This window comes from Pagrus pagrus, assembly GCF_965226575.1.
Source record: "Pagrus pagrus genome assembly, chromosome: 15".
Lineage (NCBI taxonomy): Eukaryota > Metazoa > Chordata > Actinopteri > Spariformes > Sparidae > Pagrus > Pagrus pagrus.
Window position 1 is genome coordinate 26,072,334 of NC_140199.1, and position 20,008 is coordinate 26,092,341.

The window sequence follows — 20,008 nt, forward strand, 5'->3', positions numbered from 1 at the left end:
CCCCTATAAAGTGGAGCCTGAGCTGCTTATGCCAAGGTACTCTTCACTTCAGAGACACATGCTGTTGTAAAAGGTGCTACGTGTTATACAAAAGTCTGTAAAACATGTACAGAATACTGACTGCATGCCTGCAAGTCTGCTGCCGCCTGGCTGGATTTGACAGGAAATACACTGAATTTTTTTGATAGCAGAGAAGCACAATGACTGTTGCTTTTTATGAAACAGAAGGCAACATGTTTTATGAGAATTAGTTTTTCAAAAACTCACTCTTAATATCACAGGCATGGGAGACAACCAATGATCTTGCCCAGATATCACTTGCTCAAATGCAACTAAAGTCGGTATTTAAATTTTATTATTAAAGCTGCTGTAAGTGATAATCTTTTTGATAATTTAAAATTGAAATAAGTGTCAAATAGTTCTATATTCCAACAGTAAATAATATGATAGAGTGTTTGGTCAGTAACCTCCCTCTACTCATGCAGTAAAAGAAAAGATACATTTTCTTGTGTCCTTGCCTACTTCATCCAATCAGGACAGAGCTCTCCATAAAGAGGTGGTCCTTTCCTGTGATTACCGCTGCGCATTCATGTGGGACATAGAGAGGAGGGAGGGGATCACTAAATGTAAAGCGTACAGGAAGTTAGCTCAAACAACGACAACGCTTACAGCAGCATTAACAACTGATTCATGTGATGTGAAGCATGTTGCTCATAGTGGTGATATTCTCTTCAGCTCTTTGGAGGATTCTGGCATCTTCCATCTTGTTTTGTCTTATCAGCATTTCCAGAGGCAGCAGGCAGCTGTTTTCAGCAACAGCCTCTAAAAACTGACAAACAACTAGGTGCTGAACAAAGTGAAACATTTAGCCAGATACTGCTAGCTAGGCAGACGTAGACCTAAAAGTAGAGTTAAAGGATAAGTTCAGCCAAAAATGAACATTTCACAGCAAAACAGCGTTGCAGCTTTCTATTAAACAACTGAAGTAGAAGGGGATAAAACGGCTCCATACAGCTCATATTGTGTAATCCAAGTCTCCGGAGGCCCTGAGATCCCAGGTTGTAAATAACATTTTTTCAAATCAACGCTATTTTGCTGTAAAGTGCCACCATTTTTTTCCCCATTGTCATGGAGGTGAGAAGATCATGACTGAATATTCACTTTTGGGTGAACTTTTCCTGGACTACACACCAGCATTCCTAAGAATGTTAATGTCACTTTGTATTGCTGGATTTGTCAATAAGTGACTGATTGCCATATCAACTTAAAATGTGATAATATACAGTCAATTGTGTTACAGCCTGCTTCTGCTTCCCCCAAGTGGCCAGAAATTCAGTTAATGTAGGATTAAGAAAAGGAAAAACAGGGAGAGCGCAGCAAAAATCTATTTGTCAAACAGTCTTAATGTGACAATAGACTTTAGAAACTCACACTGATTATTTCCACCATCCTCTCGTTTGTCTAAATATAATTATTCAGTTGTTTTTTGTATTTTCGTCCCTTTAGACGTTCAATATTCATACTTTGTTGCTTACTGCAAGTCAGGTCCAGTATCTCTTATTTTTCCTCACAAATCCTTTTCTGTTGCTCATTTCGTCTTCCATATTTGAGATCATCTTTTTGTTTTTCTGCCTTCACTCCTTCTCCTCTTACTATTCTCACATCTCTTCTGGAGACAGATTGGATCACACTAAAGTAAGTGCAGAGAACATTGTGAACTACTCAAAACTGCATGAAAAATGAACAAGTTGCCTGTGGATGCTGCAGCACTTAGAATAAGACTTCCTATCCCAGAGTGAGGCTGTGAAGGACACTGTGACAACCATCTGTTAACTGTTGTGTAAACCAAAAATATTGATGCAGTTTTAAAAGCTAACTATTAATCAAACTGTAATACATGTAGCATTATGTGTGTGTGGTAATGGTCTGACTAAAAGCAAACACAACAAGGTATCGATGTTTGAATCTTCTTTATTATTCAATATATCAAAGCAAATTAATACACAGCAAATTGTGCTGAGGGCAGGCAATGGCATCTAATTGAACCAATGAGCTCAAAGGGGAAAGATGGAGTTCTAAGACCTGGTTCAGAGGGTGGCACAACTTCTCAGTTTTTTATTTCTTTTTTTTTTATAATATTTTTCTGGTGGCGTTTAGCTTTGGTTTTCATTGTCCCAAGTTTTCAGACAGTAAAGGACTCGTAGCATGAGCATGGGTGTTAAGTCGAACAACAACAGCAGTACTTATGGAACCAGCAAAACGTATTCTGGACGCAAGACCAGAGACTGCAAGCAAATGGAAGAGCATTGAATATCAGAGCAGGAATGTGTAGTTGGTCTTAAAGCATGGTTGGTCTCAGAGACAGAAACATTCTTCTTATTACAGCAGTTTGAGGAACAGTGGTATTTATGTAGTCTGATACCAACATCTGTATCGTCTTCTTCTTAGTGGACCTGAACCATGTACGACCCTGGTGGAGTTGACAGATTCTTCATGTCAGGTGACGTGGTTTCAATGTTTCTTCTTGCTGGACTTCTCGATCATGGTCTCCACCACCATGGAAGTCTCCTCGTAACCCTTGACCTTGCGGCCATTGGAGAACTTCTCCACAGACTCCACCACCTCCACCTTCTCGTAGCTCAAGGCGTCTGGGCTAAAGCTGCCGGAGCTGGTGCTGGTGCTGGAGCTGGAGCTGGAGCTGGTGCTGGCACCACGGGGTGCAGGCTTTGGAGTGGGTCCACTTGGCCCATTGTCATCCCTGTTTTTCTTGGGAAGATTGGCAGCTGGGGTGGGATCTTTGGGGTCGCTTGGGCCAGAGGGGGGAGGGGCTGGGCTTGGATCTTTAGGGTGAGGTTGAGGCTCCCCAGCCCTTTGCTTACCCCTACCTCCATTGCCGTCCTTACCTCTTCCACCCTTATTATCATCCTTTCCTCCTCCACCATTAGATGGCCTGGTGGGACTAAGGGGCCTTGGGCCTACAAAGGGCTGAGGAGGCTGAGGGGGTGGAGGAATGGGTGTCCTGCGTCCATACATTTCATAGGGAGGCTCCATTCCATCTCTGATAGTGACAAAGATATGGCCGGCTGATGGTGTGGAGGTGCAGAAGCAGGGATCTGGGTAGCTGCCGTCACCGGTGACAAGGACGTAACGACCCTTGGTGTAGAAGTCAGCGATTGGCTCAGGCTTCTTGTACTTCCTCATTCTGTCTCTGACGATGTTACAAAGAGTGTCGAAGGCCTTGCTGATCTGAGCTCCATCTGGGACGTCCTGTGGAGAAACTCCAGTGAGAACAGGTCTCTGCTCTTTTCTCTTCACCCTCTCCTCTTGCACTTCCTCGGTGATCCCCTTTGTTTCATCATCTGGAGCCTCTCCAGCGGCTCCCCCATTTCTGTCCTCCTGGCTGCTGTCCATCACATCTTTTGGGGTCAGCTCTTTCTTCTTCAGGACCTTCTTGGCCAGAATCTTCTGGCGGGGCTTGATGCTGGTGATATCTTGGATAGCCTGGGTGATATCTGGACACAAATGAGGTCATAAGTCAAATTACTGGTGAACTAAGAAAAGAATAAAATTATGGAAGCACTAATGCACCCAACTGTGCTAATGAAATTGCTTTGACAGGTCAAGAGCTTCTTAAGTAGTGTACGACTGAATCTCTAAGAGACGATGTAGGTGTCTTTACAATGGCAGCTAATTGTATGTGCCCTCGATAGTGATTCTCAATGCAAGCCAGCTGTGATGTGCTTGAGGTGCCCTTACCTCTCCCCCTGCTTGATGCAGTGGGTGTGTGAGTGTAGTGGTAATTAGTTGTGAACAGGGTAATGGGAGTGCCAATTATCGCTGAATTCAACCTGCAAGAAAGAGAGCAGTGAAATGTCACCCAGGCACCCGAGCCTTATGCAGCTCTGCTATGCAAGGAAATCTGGTAAGTGAATTAACAATTTACATTGTTCAAAGCAGGAAACCACAGCAAACTATGCAGAAATGTAACTAATCTGACATGAAAAACTCCAACTCTAATTGTTGTTATGGCAGCTCAGTAGAGGAAAAGATCTGCTGTCACACAGTGCCATCTGCTGGCTGGATGTGCACTCTACATTTATTTAGTCACAACAGAATGAGGCAGACCCAACATACAGCTACAGTTAAATTACTCATGGTTCAATCATTTCATCTTTCATTGAGGTATGAGGTGGTATTATAAGACAGGACGGGCAGAGGCTAACTTGTCAGAATGCTAACTTAGGTAGACATGTCTGTAACAGACTTCTTTGACATGACATCAACCATTTTAAAAAAAATAAAATTCTGACATAACGGTCCTTTAAATTTTACTCATTCATTAAAAAAGTGCTTGTAAAGAAGCACCAAATGATCCTCTTGAATCTTGAATGCAAACGGTCATGAAACAGCATTTAGACCGCCATGTAGGGAGATAGAATTTAAAGAAACTACATCTGAACAGTTGGGTAAATTAAAAGTAATATAATCAGAACACCTAAAACATTTTTTGGGTGCCTAGTGAAACATTCTTGGGGCTGAGCTGTCTGAATCTGGACTCACACGTTTCATGATTAAACTCATTTATCTTGGTCATAATTTGGTCATGTACAAGCGTTATGTGTTACTTTTACATCTATAGTGGATTTACTAAGGTTCTACATGACTGTTTCTCAGCAACTATTCAAGCCTTTAGTTCCTCTACATGCTTTTTGTCTTACAGTTAACCTGACTGAAGTGAGCAAAATGTGAATATCTGTGTAAGTGTGCCGGCACTCAGGTGTAGGCAGTGTACCTGTTGTCTTCGTTCTCGATGATCCTCTTGTACCTCTCCAGCTCGTTCTCAAGAGACGTCTGGTACATGGCCAGGTGGCGACATTCACTGGTAAACTTCTCCAGGGACCTCTCAGCTTCCTCAATCTCCTTCCGCAGGGATTCGATTTTCTCGTTGTACATCTGGATCTCGTCGTCATAACTCTCCTGTGTGTTTTTGATGCTTTGCTCCAACACTCCAGTCTGAAAAAGAAAAAAGGCACAGATTAGGACGTCATTAATAATAACGCTAGGTTATTATGTGATGCTAATGAAAGTGAGAAGTCAAGAGAAATTATATCAATAAAGAATAAAGGGTTTTATCTGAGCCCAACACAGGGTATTCTTCAGTGGTTCATGTAAAGATTAAGTAAATGCGTGAAATGTGTTTTCAGACATAAAACAGTAATTTATTGATGAAAATTAACTGAATACAATCAAAACATTTCACATTGTAAGTTTCTATAGGGTCCAAATAAATGGCAGATATATGATGCACAACATAAGCAGAGTGAGGAGCATCATTTCTGCACAGAGGATAGGTATGTCTTTAGTCCAAACCTATGGGAACAAAGCAGCCAAGTGAAGAAACACTCAATCTGGAAATGAATGCAGCTTCTAAATTTGATTGATTTTATTCCATTAAACTAAAGCAATTCCATGAGGAAACACATTCTTCAGTGAACCAATAACTACCCTGCTGTCATAAGGCAGTCATGGCTGACATCTAGTGGCACTTGTGCAGCATCGAGCTATTAGCACAGGCTGCAGAGTGGATTATTTTATGTCTAGCTCGGTCAGGAAGTAATTAATCATTAATTAATACCTAAAACCAAAGGAAGATGAAACTGCCCCTTAAAGATAATTTGAATGCATATATAAACCTAGAAACATGATTATCACTTGAAACAGAAACATTAAATATATAATATTATGTGGTTTGTATGTTCACTAAATAACAAGTTGGTCTATGTATGTTACTAATAATCTGAGCAGGTTAGGGATAAAAAAGACTCACCGCAACCAATGTTTTTTTTCCTAAAATTTTAGAGCTGAAATAATTTCGTTTTTCAATTTTAGTAATAACTTAATTGCTTAAGCCATTTTCAAGGAAAAAATACAAAAAATTCACTACAGCTACTAAAATGTGAATATTCTCTTGGTTTCAAGTCTTAAAAGTGAAAGTAAGCTCTAGCTCTGGGAAAACATGATTGTACTTATTTTCTGACATTTAGTTAATCCAAATAATCTGCAGATTAATGAAAAATGAAAATAAGTGTTGGTTTTAGCCCTACAAAATTGAATTGACATTTTGAATAATGAGAGTAGCTGACAACAAAGAACAGGAGACTGCTCTGGCTTGGTGGTGAAAAAACTGCACGTAATGAACATAAAACCTGCTGTCGTCTTGGCGACGGTGTGACCCACCTCAGCCTGTAGACGTTGCTTCTGTGCCTGCAGCTGACAGAGAGCGCTCTTATATTCCTCCAGCTGACTCTGCAGCCCTGGCACTTTCCTCTGGGCCAGCAGCTTCTCCTGGTCCTTTATACAATGAGCAAAAAACAAACAAGACAAAAAAATCAATGAGAACATGCAGATAACATGAAGCTCACACCGAACACACACAAACTCTCTCACTCACAGCCAGCAGTCCAGTCTCACTTTATCAAAAGGTTTACTGATTGATTCTTTTTCATTTAATGGCACTATAATAATTGTGTGGCTAGCAGGAGTGATGTTTTCTGTTCAGCTACCTATTGTGTATTGTGAATGCAGCATCCCCTACCCAGAATGTGAACGAAAGCAGAGACATAAGTGGCTGTTGTTAGAGCTTAAGTCCTTGGAGATCTATGGTAAGTAATCAGAGTGGTAAAAAAGCACCCAAGAGTCACACTTGAGTAAAAATATTAAGTGAAACTCACCACATATTTGTGTATATGTTGTGTATGTATATACTATGTGCTATGGGTTGACCGATCATCAGGCTTGGCCATTATTGGATCCAATATTCATAATTTTTACAATTAACTGAATAAATGTTTTTTGGTTTGTTTATTTGTTTGTTTTGTATTTTTTGTTTTAAATTATATTGCTGTTAAAATCATTAATTTGAAAATCTGCTACTTTGGCTCTGATAATTATTTTCCTCGCAAATGCTGTGGGATGGAAGTATAAAGTATCAGAAAATGTGAATACTCAAGTGAAGTACAAATGCCTTAAAAATTGCACCAACTACAGTAAGTGATGAGTGGTACTTAAGTAGTGATGGTTCCCAACATTCAAATATTTTTTTTTAGCAAGTCTGACAAAGAATACCAGAATGATAAACCTGGGTTTAACATTCATATGTAGGATTTAGGGGCAGAGATGTTATATAATATCCACAGCTATGTTTTCATTTGTGTATAATGGCCTGAAACTAAGAATTGTTGTGTCGTTCGCTGTTCTAGAATGAACCTTTTACTGTATATCTTACAAAGGGATGGATGTTTCTACAGTAGTCCAGAACTGACAAACCAAACACTGGCTCTAGAGGGGTGTGTTTAACAGTCAATGTAGGTGAGGGTGAGACGAGGGGTGTTCAGTTGGTCGCAATCTGCAACCAAACCACTAGATACCACTAAATCCTACACACTCGACCTTTATGTTCTACCACAGACTGACTTTAAAATGGCTTATGGATAACCATACATATTAAGGATGCAAGAGATTTGAGTATACAGTGCTTTGAAGAATAAGGTTAAAAGAATATAGAATTTATCAAACATGTAAATTCAACCTTTTTTTAATGAAAGAATGCATTTGATTAAGAATATTTTTGAAAAGTTGGTTGCAATATATATTTGGTATTTGTGGTAATTTGCAGTTTAATTCTCTTGTTAATATCTCTCACCATCCACTGGGAGTTGTAAGGTTTTTGCAAACTTAGTATGGTCAGATAAGTCAGACGACAAGTTGATGCATTGTAGACCTAGCCTGGAAACAACCTCAGGCACCACCCTGATGAAGGCAAAATGTTGGACTTTGGAATAAAACATTATGGAGAATTCTCAACAGTTTACAGCTTGCTGTTAGCAAGTTCTCATGATTTGTAAATGTTACTTTGATGTCACATTTCAGCCAGCCTCAACAGCGTTTCTGAAACTTTCCTGGAGGGAAGGAAAATCATGCATCCCAAAAATATAAAATTTAAAATCTCCATCTTTAACAGTGTTGCTATCCTGGGGACATAAAAACCCATAGTATAGGAAATCAAAGTACAAGTGCCTTGAATTTGATTATTTTGCATGTGATGACATGATACATAATAAATCCTCCTCTCAGTTGTATGCATGAGGGACCATAATTATCTGCTTAAATGAATTGACAACAATATAAACATTGCTGACCAAAAATTCATCACACATACCACTGGCCTCAAGATACTACAAGATCACCAAGCTCCATAACATTAACTCCCTCGCTGAACTTTTGTACTTATTTTCACTGAATTTCAGCTCGACACTACAGCAGCCAAGAGCTGTGGCTCTTTATCACTGCCCACTGAGGTTTAACTCGACCAATTAAACAGTTTCTGCGTCCAGAGCAGCTCTGCCTCTGAGAAATATTTGTACAAATTAGACTCCAATCTGCAACACAAATGGCACTGTGGTCACAGAATTAGCATGCACAGCCATTCTTCCTGGCATTTGTTTCATTATGTGTCCTGACACTCTCAAACTGCAGGCGTGTCCATGTGTTCCTCGGACTGTTTGCTCATCTCTGTCTTTTGCACACATGTATACGCAAATGTAGGCACACACAACCAACTGCACTCAGAAGCCAGTGACCTCATCAACCCCAGACACATAGCGAGGGCTGACAAACATGCAAACACCAACTTCTCCCCCGGGGACTGCAGCATCCACACACACACACACACACACACACAAGGTGACAACATTAGTGACCTCACCTCGGAGATGCCCACTGACACATTGGGAACAAGGGGCAGTGTCTGGTTGATTTGCTGCAGAATGTTTACATAGGTCTGAATCTCTGCTAGGTTCTGTGGAGAGAAAGATAATACAAAAAGAAAACATAAAACACTGCCAAAAAATAAGAAACATGCCTAAGCTTCTCCATTTTGCAAACTTTAAAAACCCTTTTTATCTAGTCAGCTCACAAACCTCTTCTACTTACTGAAAAAAGGCTTTAATTTCTCAGGAATACACTGATAAATGACGTGGCATTTCTTTTCAGCAGAGTTTCTTTTAAAAGCCATTTGTACAAGTGTGATCTCAGACTAGTAATAAAGAGGAGATATATTCCTCTCTCTGGAGGATTGCTTCAAAGTCCAATATTCATGTGAGACGACTCCCTATTCTTTGCCACATAATATAGTAACAGCAGCTCCTTTTGAAAAGCTATTTCAGTATTGCAGAGTCACGAATTCATCATAAAGCAGCATTGTGTGAATTTCTTTTAAAAAAGGGAGAATTTCTATGGACATTTTGTCACAGTTTCATATACTTTTGTCTCAGCGTTTATCAGCATCATTTTTTTCAGCTTTTGTCTTTCCTGTCATAGGTCAGCACTTGTGAAGTGAAGAGTTACATTGTCTACGCAATCCTTTCATCACACAAGGTAAATTGCTGCTAAAGCCTCAGGTACATCATAACACATCTTTTGGCACCTGTGTCAACGTTTTGTGCCTTGTCATTCAAGGAGTAGAGGCCTGTGGTCGGCAGTGTTCAAAAGCAATAGAAAGAGAAAAACACACTATGGCCTAAAATACTGTGAAATAATATCCTTTGATGTGAGTTATCCAATAAACGTGTACAAAATATTCTGTCCTGAGATCAAAGATGCTGTCAAAAAGAACAATACAAGCAGGATTTCAGAATGTGGTAACCTTTAAAGAGCGAGCTATTAACTGCCTCAAATGATGACAAGAAATCATTTGAGACATTCCTCAGTCAGTGGCTTTTCTGAACTGCTTTGTAAAGCCATTGTTAAGGATTACTGTGATGTAACAATCAATGCAAGTTCTGTACTGTAAGTACTGCTTTAGTAGTAACCTTGCTTTAGTATCAATGCATATTGATTTATTTGCATTGACTCCTTGGCCACTGATAAAAAAAGATTTCTGTAATCTCTTATTTTATTCATTTATACTAACTTTTCAAAGGTATATTCTAATTGAATACTACATTGACTAGATCGGTTGAGGGCTTTGGCAGAAGAGACAAAACTCTTACTGAGTATTTCTGATGTAAGAGTAACAGTTTTACAAAATACACTAATCCAACCATTTTGTGCAACAAAGTGCAACTCAGTGCAACCCCCGAGAAATGACATTCACATACTAATTATGTGCAATTGCAAACTTGTATCAAGAGAATCTTAACGCCACCGAAATTCCTTTTTTTTATCAAAATAATGTGGAAGCATTTTTACATAGTGTATCTGCAAAAAAATGGCTGATACCATAGATACCACAGCCACTCAAAGCATTCCATTAATGTTAGGAAGACACGAGAAACTTCAAACTTCATTTGAATCATGAGGTTTTAACTGAAACCTCAACCAAAGCGCATTTTGTTGCCTAATCTCATGTTGCACTCGGGTGTGAGCCTGTTCTTGTCAGAAAAATGGCCATAAAGGTAGAAAATGAAAGCAGCTTATTTTGACCAATATTTACATGTGTTGTTAGGCGGTAACCTCCAGCAGCTGTACTTATTATTAAAGCTTTGGAGGTGGAAGTGAGGAGTAGAAGTGTAAAGAGTGAGAAGTCTGTACTTGGAGGAAGTCGGGGATTGAGAGTTGGGTTAAACAAGCATGGGGCTTTAACTCAGGAGGCCGTTGTTCTTTTCCAGTGTGGAACAAGAAGTCAACGGTGAGTTCTTTTAACTTATTAACATAGAGAAGTAACCTCAGTTGCTTATGTAACATATAGTAGGTGTGTTTGTATAGGAAGTTCCAGAAGTAACTTGGTGATTTTAGCCCAAACCACAATGCTTTGCTAAACCTCACACTAGTACTTTTAGTGCCTTAACACAACCAAACTGTGGTCATGTTGCTTTGGGAGACACTGACAATCTATCTATTCAGTCGTTTGGGTATGAGCATGTGTTGCAGGGTGCAAATTTCTGTTTTTTTTTTTACATTTGCCACTGAACAATACCTGAGAAGCAATGTTTCCCTAGAAATGTGGGCTTTTATATAGAAAAGCACATATACAGTGCAATGAAAATGCATACACAGTTAGTAAAAAGCGCAAATGATAAATAGAAAATATAAATGCCATGAAAGCAGATATATTCCAAAGGATAGAACATGTCAGTGATGAGATCTCATTGAGTTTTATGGCTTTCTATTCAAAATTAGAGTTGTCTGAGAGCATCTTGCTGCCCGATAACTTTGTTTCCTCTTAAGTTTAATTTGAATAATTTAGCATTAACACCCCTGACCTTCTTGTGTCTATCTCTGGTGGAGTTGATGTCGTCCTGCAGGAACTGTGCTTGGATCTGGTACTCCAGGTTTCTCAGCAGAGCACTGTCAGCCCCCTGCGAGAGGAGAGGAGAGGAGAGGAGAGGAGAGGAGAGGAGAGGAGAGGAGAGGAGAGAAAATAGGGGACCCAGGGGAGAATAAATTGGAATGTACAGTGAGGTGTATTGAGTTCGACAAAAGCCAAAGGAACCTTCAGTAACAAACTGCGATCAAACTGTACAATGATGCATTAAACTCTGTAGTTTTCAACCCATTGCACCACATACTGCCAATCTTAAATCATTTAAGCTTTGTGGGCTGTGTTCAATCAAAATGAATTGTGCTAGATCATGAAGCCTGAATCAATGAATATTGTATAGTAATCTCATCCTATTTTATGTAGTCATCATCATTTATCAATACAGTACCTTGTTTAATTGTTCCAGTGTTCCCCGGAGCTGTTCTTGATAATCACACTCATTTCTGTATCTGGAACGTAAAAAAATCTCAATTATGTGTTCAAATAAAGCAGGGAGAGGTACAGCACGACGTTATCATAATAAGTGTTATTATTACGACGTGCAGGAAGACATACCTCACATAACCTGTGTATTATTTGAGCCTAATAACATATTTGTGAGCGAGAGGACAGATAATCAAAATTCTCTTTCCTGTGTTTCCTGAAGCACAACACCTCTGTGTTTGTTACATGTCAGAGCTGTAAATGGAAACCACTCATGGTGAAAACCAGCTCTCATCACCAGCCGTTTCAGCCAGAGTTGATCAATATTCTTCTCAACACCTCGGCAATCTAGTGAGGCTTCCTCGCCTGCAGACAGCTGATTTCAAGATTGTTGGAGGCGGTTTAAATTAAAAGGTTGGTTCACTTGAAAAAAAACAAACAAAAAACATTATCTGCGGAAGATTTTATTTTTATTGTCCACATTTTGAGAACACAATTTTGAGAGATCTGCCTCAGAGATCCTGTCACCACATCAATACGGCTGAATGGAATTTCATTTGTTGTGCTCACAGCGCTGGTTACTTCCAGCAGTTCACAGAACTCAATGTGTTCTGTGGATCACCCAGAATAACATGAAGACTCTCCTGGCAAGAAATGCTGCTTGTGGTCATTTTTTCAAATGCTACCTGGCATTAATGTGAGCATTACAAATTAAAGACCATTTGCATCCACTGATATTAATTTTGGTTTTGGCATGTTTTTTCTTCTGTGATTTAGGTAAACCGACCCTTTAATTTACCCTTATTTCAATGTCCATTTCATGTCCATTTAATTTCATGTTTTATGATGTTTTTTGGTACCTCCGCTAAGGAGGTTATGTTTTTGACCGTGTCAGTTTGTTGGTTTGTGAGCGGGATTACACAAAAACGGCAGAATGGATTTCCACGAAACCTGGATGGAAAATGCGTCTCAGCCCTAGATAGACCCCATCAACTTTTGGTGTGGATCTAGGATTTTTATATTACTTTCTTTAACATCGCGAGATGTTTTGATGTTTTTGTTCATTTTTTGGGAATAACAAATGGATCTTGATGAAAAAATCAGGCATATTTAGGTGGCTGGTTTCTAGGATTCAATGCAAATCACAATAAAAATCTGTTTTATTTGGATTATATTGAATTAAAGGGGACTGTGTGGCCTTGGCGGAGGTATGCACTCTACTGCATTATAAAGTCCAAACATATTTGAGTATTAATATGTTCCTTTTTTCAGTGGTTTGCGTGATAATCTGATTGTAAGGTGGTAAACTGAGAAATTTGACTTTAAATAATTGCTTCTATTCTGACAGTGATTATCTAAATATCTGTAGTTTTCCATATACCGTATCATTTGCTTGCTTTTTAAACAACTCCCAAAAATTTGACCTTTGACACACAGGTAAGACCAACCACTTCCCATTCTCTTACTTGCTGGTGAATTCATCCAGCATGCGGCAAGCATCTCTCAGCTCTCGCTCCAGCTTGGAGTGGTCAGAGGACAGCTCTCGGATGCGCTGCCTGTTGACATCAATCTGCTCTGTGAAGGCTTCCTGTAGACCACTGGCCTCTTCCATCCGCTGCAGTGTCTCCAGTTGCTTGCGGAAAACGGCGTTGCGCTGCTCCAGGACTCGCGCCCTGTTGATGTAGCGGGCAAAGCGGCTGTTGAGCTCCTGAAGGCTCTCCCAGCCCTGGATGGCTGAGATGCCTGCGGAGGACTCAGAGTCGTCAGGTTCCTCATCGAAGACATCTGAGCGCTCATACTTTTCCTTGCGCACCTCGCGCAGGTAGCTGGTCTTGAACATGGTGGTAGGCTTCCCTCCCGTGGGTTGGTGGTATCCCCGGAGTGCTCGGTCCCTTCCGCACCTTTATTGTGTGAAAACTCGGGTGCTCACCCTTGGCTGTCTCATGCTAGACTAAACGCTGCACAGCATTGGCCGGTGGCGAAATATCCCCCAAAACCTCCCCCTGGATGTTGCCGCGCATGCTGCGAGCCTGGGGCCTTCCAGAGTGTATTGTTGCCTTTGTGGCAGAGATTAGAAAAGCCATGCTGATGATGACAAAGCAGAACCACAAAAACAAACAATTGGCTGGCCCGCGAAAGCACTGGGTCTGTCATGCACCATTATTTTGGTTCTTAGTCAGCTGCTTTCTAGATCCCTGTTTGATATGGCAGATTGGATGGTGGCCCACTGCAGGACAGAGGGGAAACTTCGACCAGTGCAGTTTGTGTGGACTGTGGAGAACTACTCCTGCCAGAAGTGACTGAGTGACACCGCACTGAAAAAAAAAGGTTGTTTTTTGTTTACAACTGGATACTAATTGTGTTTCATTTCACGATCTCAAAAACACCACACAAAACAACCTTAATTACAGAAATGTATTCATGTTTGCTAATTAGCAGCAGACAGGCCCAATTTGGAAACTGTGATTGTTGTTTAGTAGTTGTTTTCTCTGAGCATTAGTTCTGTCTCGCCAATACACAACACAAAATAACACTAAAAAGAGTAGAGTTTCAATCTACATTTCTGCACATTATATTCTTTGTTTTATTGGAAAAAGTCAAAGAGAATATTTTTACATGCAGAGTATGTGGTGATGTTTGTTTTGCTGGGAAGATGGCTCTAAACCTGAAATATCTCAGCACTCTATTTTTTTTTATACAAAGAAAGAAAGCCTCTATTGTCTTCCTCACGTTGGTTTTACCCACCAACTCTAGCTACATATGTTCATTTCTCTTTTGTATTACCACTTATTCACTTACGAAAACATTTAGCGACGATGAGAACAAGACGATGGGAATGGGAAAATGAGGCTCTGTCTCTCCAGGCTTCTGGTACAAGGTCAGTGAATGTATCCTTCTAGACAGATCTAGCATGCTGTCCATAACACGGCTGAATGAAACACATGTCAAATGGCTTTACATCAGCATTTCAGCATATTTTAGCATGAGCGTAGCCCATGGCTCAGGGGAAGACGGACAACTAGGCTGCTGCATGGAAATGAAGCCACTACTTCATAGAAATCTTGAAGTAAAAATAATGCTATATAGGTCATCTTTCATTCAAGCAATAGATCTGTGCTTTCTTTCACATTCACAGTTATTTGATCGACCGAGGGCTACCAGGTTAAATTAAATTAATGAGCAAGCATATGAAAGATGAAGCCACGGAAGTTTCAGTACCACACATGGCTCGTACAGTGAATGGCTTATTAAATCAGTTAGGGTTCATGAAGCCTATAACCACAGATAATTAGAGGTTATGTGTGTGTACATCACTCATAAACTACATATATTATACTTAAAGAGTCAAATTTATGATTCACAATGTCTTCCTATTGTTTTAAAATTCAGTACTCACCCATCAATTTCCCACCCTACCAAGATCAGGAATGTTCCCTCCAACTAATGAGCGGTCTCTCCGAGGACCCCCAACTCTGTGCCTGTTTGAATCTCAAGTGTTAATGCAGGGATCTGTTTCAGTTCACAGCATACTGATATTTTTCATGAATCTCTCTCTCATTGTGTATTTGGAAGGATTCATAAAGCCTTCAGGTTGTTCATGTGACATTTCTACAACATGTACTGATCTCAAACAATAAGCACACTGAGACTTTGTTCGTCTACAGTACAGAACATACAAATGGCAGAATTAAGTCACCAGTGTGGACACTACACAATAGTGTTGTGTACACACAAACCGTTGAAAAATAGTGAATGTCGCCTCTGTGTCGTCATTTATTGGTTTGTGTACTACCGTTTAAATGCCATGTTTGGCATTTTGGCCATTGCTAGCACATCTAATTTGTAAGAAAGTTGATTTTTGAGTCTCATTCAAAGTCATCAAATACCTATGCTGTGGGTTTGTAGGTCGGGTTGGTCACCAGCCCATGTCGCCTGTGATTTACAAGTTGGGAAACCCAAAGCATTAGTATTTGATGGGTTGGCAACTAGACTTGATTCTTAAAAAAATTGACTTATAAGAGAAATCTGGATACATTGTCAAAGATGGAGCCCTGTTCATACCTATGAAATCTGCTCAGTGGCGCATGAAGCTAAAAAAGTTGACTCCCTGCGTATAAAATTACCTGGCTCTTCCGCATTGTGTGGCCCGGGGTCCATGCACACTGGTGGTGCGGCTCTTCGAGACTTTCCAAATGTTATCAGACAGAATAGGTCAAATTCTGATCAGTCATTTTGCGGTGGTTGTGATGCTAAAAAAGATTTATCCACCACTTTACAGCCACTTCTTTCAAAATATAAGCTTCTGGGAAAGTCTTTTTGTGCCACTGTGTATCACCTGATGTTGTCATTACATGATTTGGCCACTATGTCAAATTATTTTCAAAGCTTTGTGCTGTTCCTGGGGTCGTGGCCATAAGTGATCCTGTTTAGATGAGAGGGTGCTGCCAAGTTATTAGCCATCACCAGTGCTAGCTGGCTAGCTTGGTTAGCAAAGTGCATTTGTGATTCACATTAACTGTGAATTTTGATGCTAATTTTAGCTAGAGAAATGCAGGCTTAAAAAGTGTACTTAGTGCAAAATTGAACAGAGCTGAGTGATATTTTAGGTGGCCAAAATGTTACAATTTTAGCAACAATATGTCATTTTTTTACCCTAAAACAACAGCTTCAGAATCATTGTGATGGTACTTCACAAGATGTATTTTACTCTAAATGGAGACATAACTTACACAATAAACATTATGCTGCACTGAATTGGACTTGAAACTAGCGAAACATTGAGAACAGTTGTTATGAAACTGGGATAATAAATCAAGTGAGAAACAGGGTCATTTTCTCATAGACTTCTGTACAAATGGACTTTATTTTCATCAACCAGTGGAGTTGCCCCCTGCTGGGCTTTAGAAAGAATGCAGGTTTAGGTAACTCAGCATTGGCTTCTCTTTTCAGACCCAGGCGCTACGTCCACTTCCTTCATACAGTCTGTGTGTCTCCTCTTTCAAACATAGTGAACTGTGTTGTGACAGCCAGTAGGAAATGCACAGTGACAAGGGCACCTCTAACCTGCAGACAGTTAGGTTCACAAACAATGTGTATTTTTCCTCCTGGGAGCCCACAAGGAGATAAATACACTCCTGTGTCCTACAGACACGAGTAAACCCAGCTGGATAGTCAGTAGCTTGCTGCCACACAACTGTGTTCACATAAAGAGAGAAATAATGAGCAAATGATAAAGAAATACAGAGAAACACAAGTGAATATCAGTCAGTGTGGCTGTGTACTGGCTGAGCATTTGGACAAAGACTGAGTCAGTGTCCCCAGCAGAGGCAACATTTTGCCAAAACAGAGCACCTTTGTTCAGATTTAAACCTCACACATATATATTTGTATGGATTCTGATTCACTGCTGCTTATTCCTCCGTAACATCGTCACCAATAAACTACCTGACTATCTCCACCCCTCTGCAGAGACCATAGATTAAACCTCTTGTGTATATTGTTTTTCCGTCTGTATTCTTTGGTTACGACTGGCAGTAAATCAGAGGCCTGGGTGAGATTAGAGAGCTGTCCAGTGTTGGAAATGAAAGCCTAGCGTTCATCCTGCTGGTCATGCCTCCCGGACTACAGTGACAGACAAGCCTGATTAAGTAGCCTCTCAATGGATATAAAAACAAATATGAACATGCAAGTCACTCCTCTAATCTCCTATGAGCTTAAGGGGATGGAGAGAGGAAAGCAACTTGTTTCTTCTCCTGTGTGCATCATAGAAGACAGAAGGATATGTCTGCTGCTTCAGATGAGTCCCTTGTTATCTGTTATTATATTTAAACTGCGCTACATCTGCCAGTCCGCTGCGCTCAATGTGAGACAACGCAAAAAGCCATCTCGCTGCTATTGACAGATGATTGTCAGAGAGAATATAAGAGCAGCAGTGGTAGCTTTCCATCACAATAAGGAATTGATCCTCAAAGGTCATCAGTGCTGCTGTCTGTGCCACCTTATCTGCTGTTCAGGATGGTTGAACACAGAGATATAGTGATGACAGCTTTCTACAGCTCTGTCTCCATGCCGACCCCCAACCAGAAAAGAAATAAAATTAAATTCAGTCCAGCTAATTATAGTATTGCATTTTCAATACCGCAGTTCATCCTCAACGCACTCAACGTAATGACAGGTTTGTTGAAATTCAAAAATGGATATTTCTTTAGTACAGAAAGTATTTTGTTTATTATGAGAAAAGCAATCTCCTTCTGAGATTGTGCTAATGCGCAATCAGTGCCAGGTGTAAATGATAAAACATGTTTAGTCTGTCTTTATCTGAGACAATTACAGTCCTACACCCAGTAAATGGAGTAAACACTTACATGACACCCTATTCACAACAGATTGTGTTCATGGGTGTGGCTTGCTGGTTCCTGCTGCAACAGAGAGACGCACCTGTGAGTCATCAGCTCATCACCTCCTGCTACATTACCCTGATCTCTCCCCGACTCCAGTGCCTTTGTTCCGACTCCTTCGGTGACACTCCAGCGTAATCCCAACTGTAGTATCTCATGTTTTTGATCTCGTTTGTGACTTTCATGTTTCCACTTTCTGCTTGGTTCCTGTGCAGATATCGCCAGCCTCTCTCTGCTCAGCTCTCTGCTCCATTGCCTTCTCCAGCTCACCTGTGAATCCCACACCTTTCTGGAAACCCAGTTGGACCACTTTACCACTGGCTCTTGTCTCAACCAGCTCACCTGCCTGCCCTCGTCTTTGTCTAATTCCCTCATTGTGTAAATAAACCTCTGCTTCTGGGTCCGCCAGCAACCAAACCTCACAAAAGCAAAGTATGCTAAAGTCATGTAGTCTCACGCCGATATGATGCCTTACACAAAAGTCCGAGGCTTAAAGGGTAAGTTCACCCAAAAAGCAACATTAGTCATCAACTCAGACATTATTTACACCCTGGACACACAGTCAATCTCTTGCACCCACTTCAGACCGTATTAGCAGCTAAAGTGAAGAATTCAGCTTATAAAAGCTTTAAATGCTGCCACGTTGTTTAGCTGTGAAGCTCCAGAAATGTTTTGTGCAAAACAAAACAAAACTTCACCTGACTTACCATTGGCGTGGGGGTGAGAGGATAATGATTGACTTTTCATTTTTGAGTGAACTTATCCTTTAAGTCAATTATTAGCTCAAAACAAAGTCACAAAAACAACATTGTGCTTGTAAGCACAGGGGATTTTTTATACTCTTACATGTCTTTTACGAGATATTGGCAAACACAATGAAAAGGACCAAATATGTTTGACCACCTAAAAGCTGGAAGACAAGTCAACAAAACAATTTAGCCAAAATGAAACAAATAATTTGATTGTGGTCTACTTACTACACACCGGTGGCTGAGGCTGGGCCTAATAAAGCAGCTGCAGCTGGCATTACCCAAATAAATGGATAAATAAACTCTCTTTTCACTCTGTCTTGCACTTTTATACCCAAGTTGGGATATGTTTTGATATAATGCACTGGCATTGTGTGGTTCTTCCCTGAGACCCAGAGCAACACTATCCAGGAGATCTGTTTGGGTTTATCCACCCCGAGGTCATCTGGAATTACACTGCTTAATTAAGATGAAGGTTGGAAGAAGGGCTGCTAACAGATGCACAATAGTGCCCAATGGTGGAGATGGCAGCCAGACCCTGAAGTGAAGCATCGAGGCTTGAGACTAATGGTGTCCCAGGGATGATTCGGAAATGTGTTTGGGACAAACAGATATTTTCCCCAGGATAACTCCAGGACAGAAGAGATTTTAGTAACTATCGCTTAGCAAATGTGCATCTTCTCATGCTGTGTTCAGACCAAACGCAAAGAAAATATTCACGTCACTCAGAAATAACCACGAACCACATCAGTATGAACCCAAAACAAAGAGATTTCTCTGTGATCTGACTGCAATAAATGGACCAGCAGGACACTGAAATAACAACATCATAATGTCGTCTTGTAAAAAGCCTGAACTCATGCTTCACCAGGTCTGTCGGCCAGACGACGAGCAAACAACTTTTAAAATGCTTGTTCCCTGAATGGAGTTCTGCTTTGCTGTGCAGTGTTGAGGCGTATTTCCAAAACTTACCAGGTAGCCTGACATTCTCACTCACTTCCCTCCATGGCAGCTCCTTATTTGTCCTGTCTCAGTACGAGTAGAAGTGTTATCCTGTGTCCACAAATGGCCAGACATCAGCAACGTTGACATCAGTGTGAACACTTGAGATTAATAAT

The 20,008-nt window shown here is 40.5% G+C and overlaps 1 protein-coding gene across 1 annotated transcript; it reads right to left on the bottom strand.

Annotated features, from left to right (window-relative positions):
- Positions 1 to 1,953: 1,953 nt before the first annotated feature.
- bfsp1 (beaded filament structural protein 1) lies at positions 1,954 to 13,671 on the bottom strand. Its single transcript, XM_084375749.1, has 8 exons — positions 13,210 to 13,671; positions 11,709 to 11,769; positions 11,262 to 11,357; positions 8,765 to 8,857; positions 6,238 to 6,351; positions 4,793 to 5,013; positions 3,757 to 3,848; positions 1,954 to 3,512 (listed from the first exon to the last, which is right to left on the bottom strand). Exons 1-8 carry the CDS (start codon positions 13,581 to 13,583, stop codon positions 2,512 to 2,514), a joined length of 2,052 nt encoding a protein of 683 aa, XP_084231875.1. The 5' UTR covers positions 13,584 to 13,671; the 3' UTR covers positions 1,954 to 2,511.
- Positions 13,672 to 20,008: the final 6,337 nt, after the last annotated feature.

Excerpts from the sequence above, each read along its gene's own strand:
- bfsp1 (XM_084375749.1), bottom strand. The coding sequence starts at position 13,583 with ATGTTCAAGACCAGCTACCTGCGCGAGGTGCGCAAGGAAAAGTATGAG. Across the intron at positions 11,358-11,708 it reads CACTGGAACAATTAAACAAG|GGGGCTGACAGTGCTCTGCT; the intron begins GTACTGTATTGA and ends CTCCTCTCGCAG. Across the intron at positions 3,513-3,756 it reads TGCATCAAGCAGGGGGAGAG|ATATCACCCAGGCTATCCAA; the intron begins GTAAGGGCACCT and ends ATTTGTGTCCAG.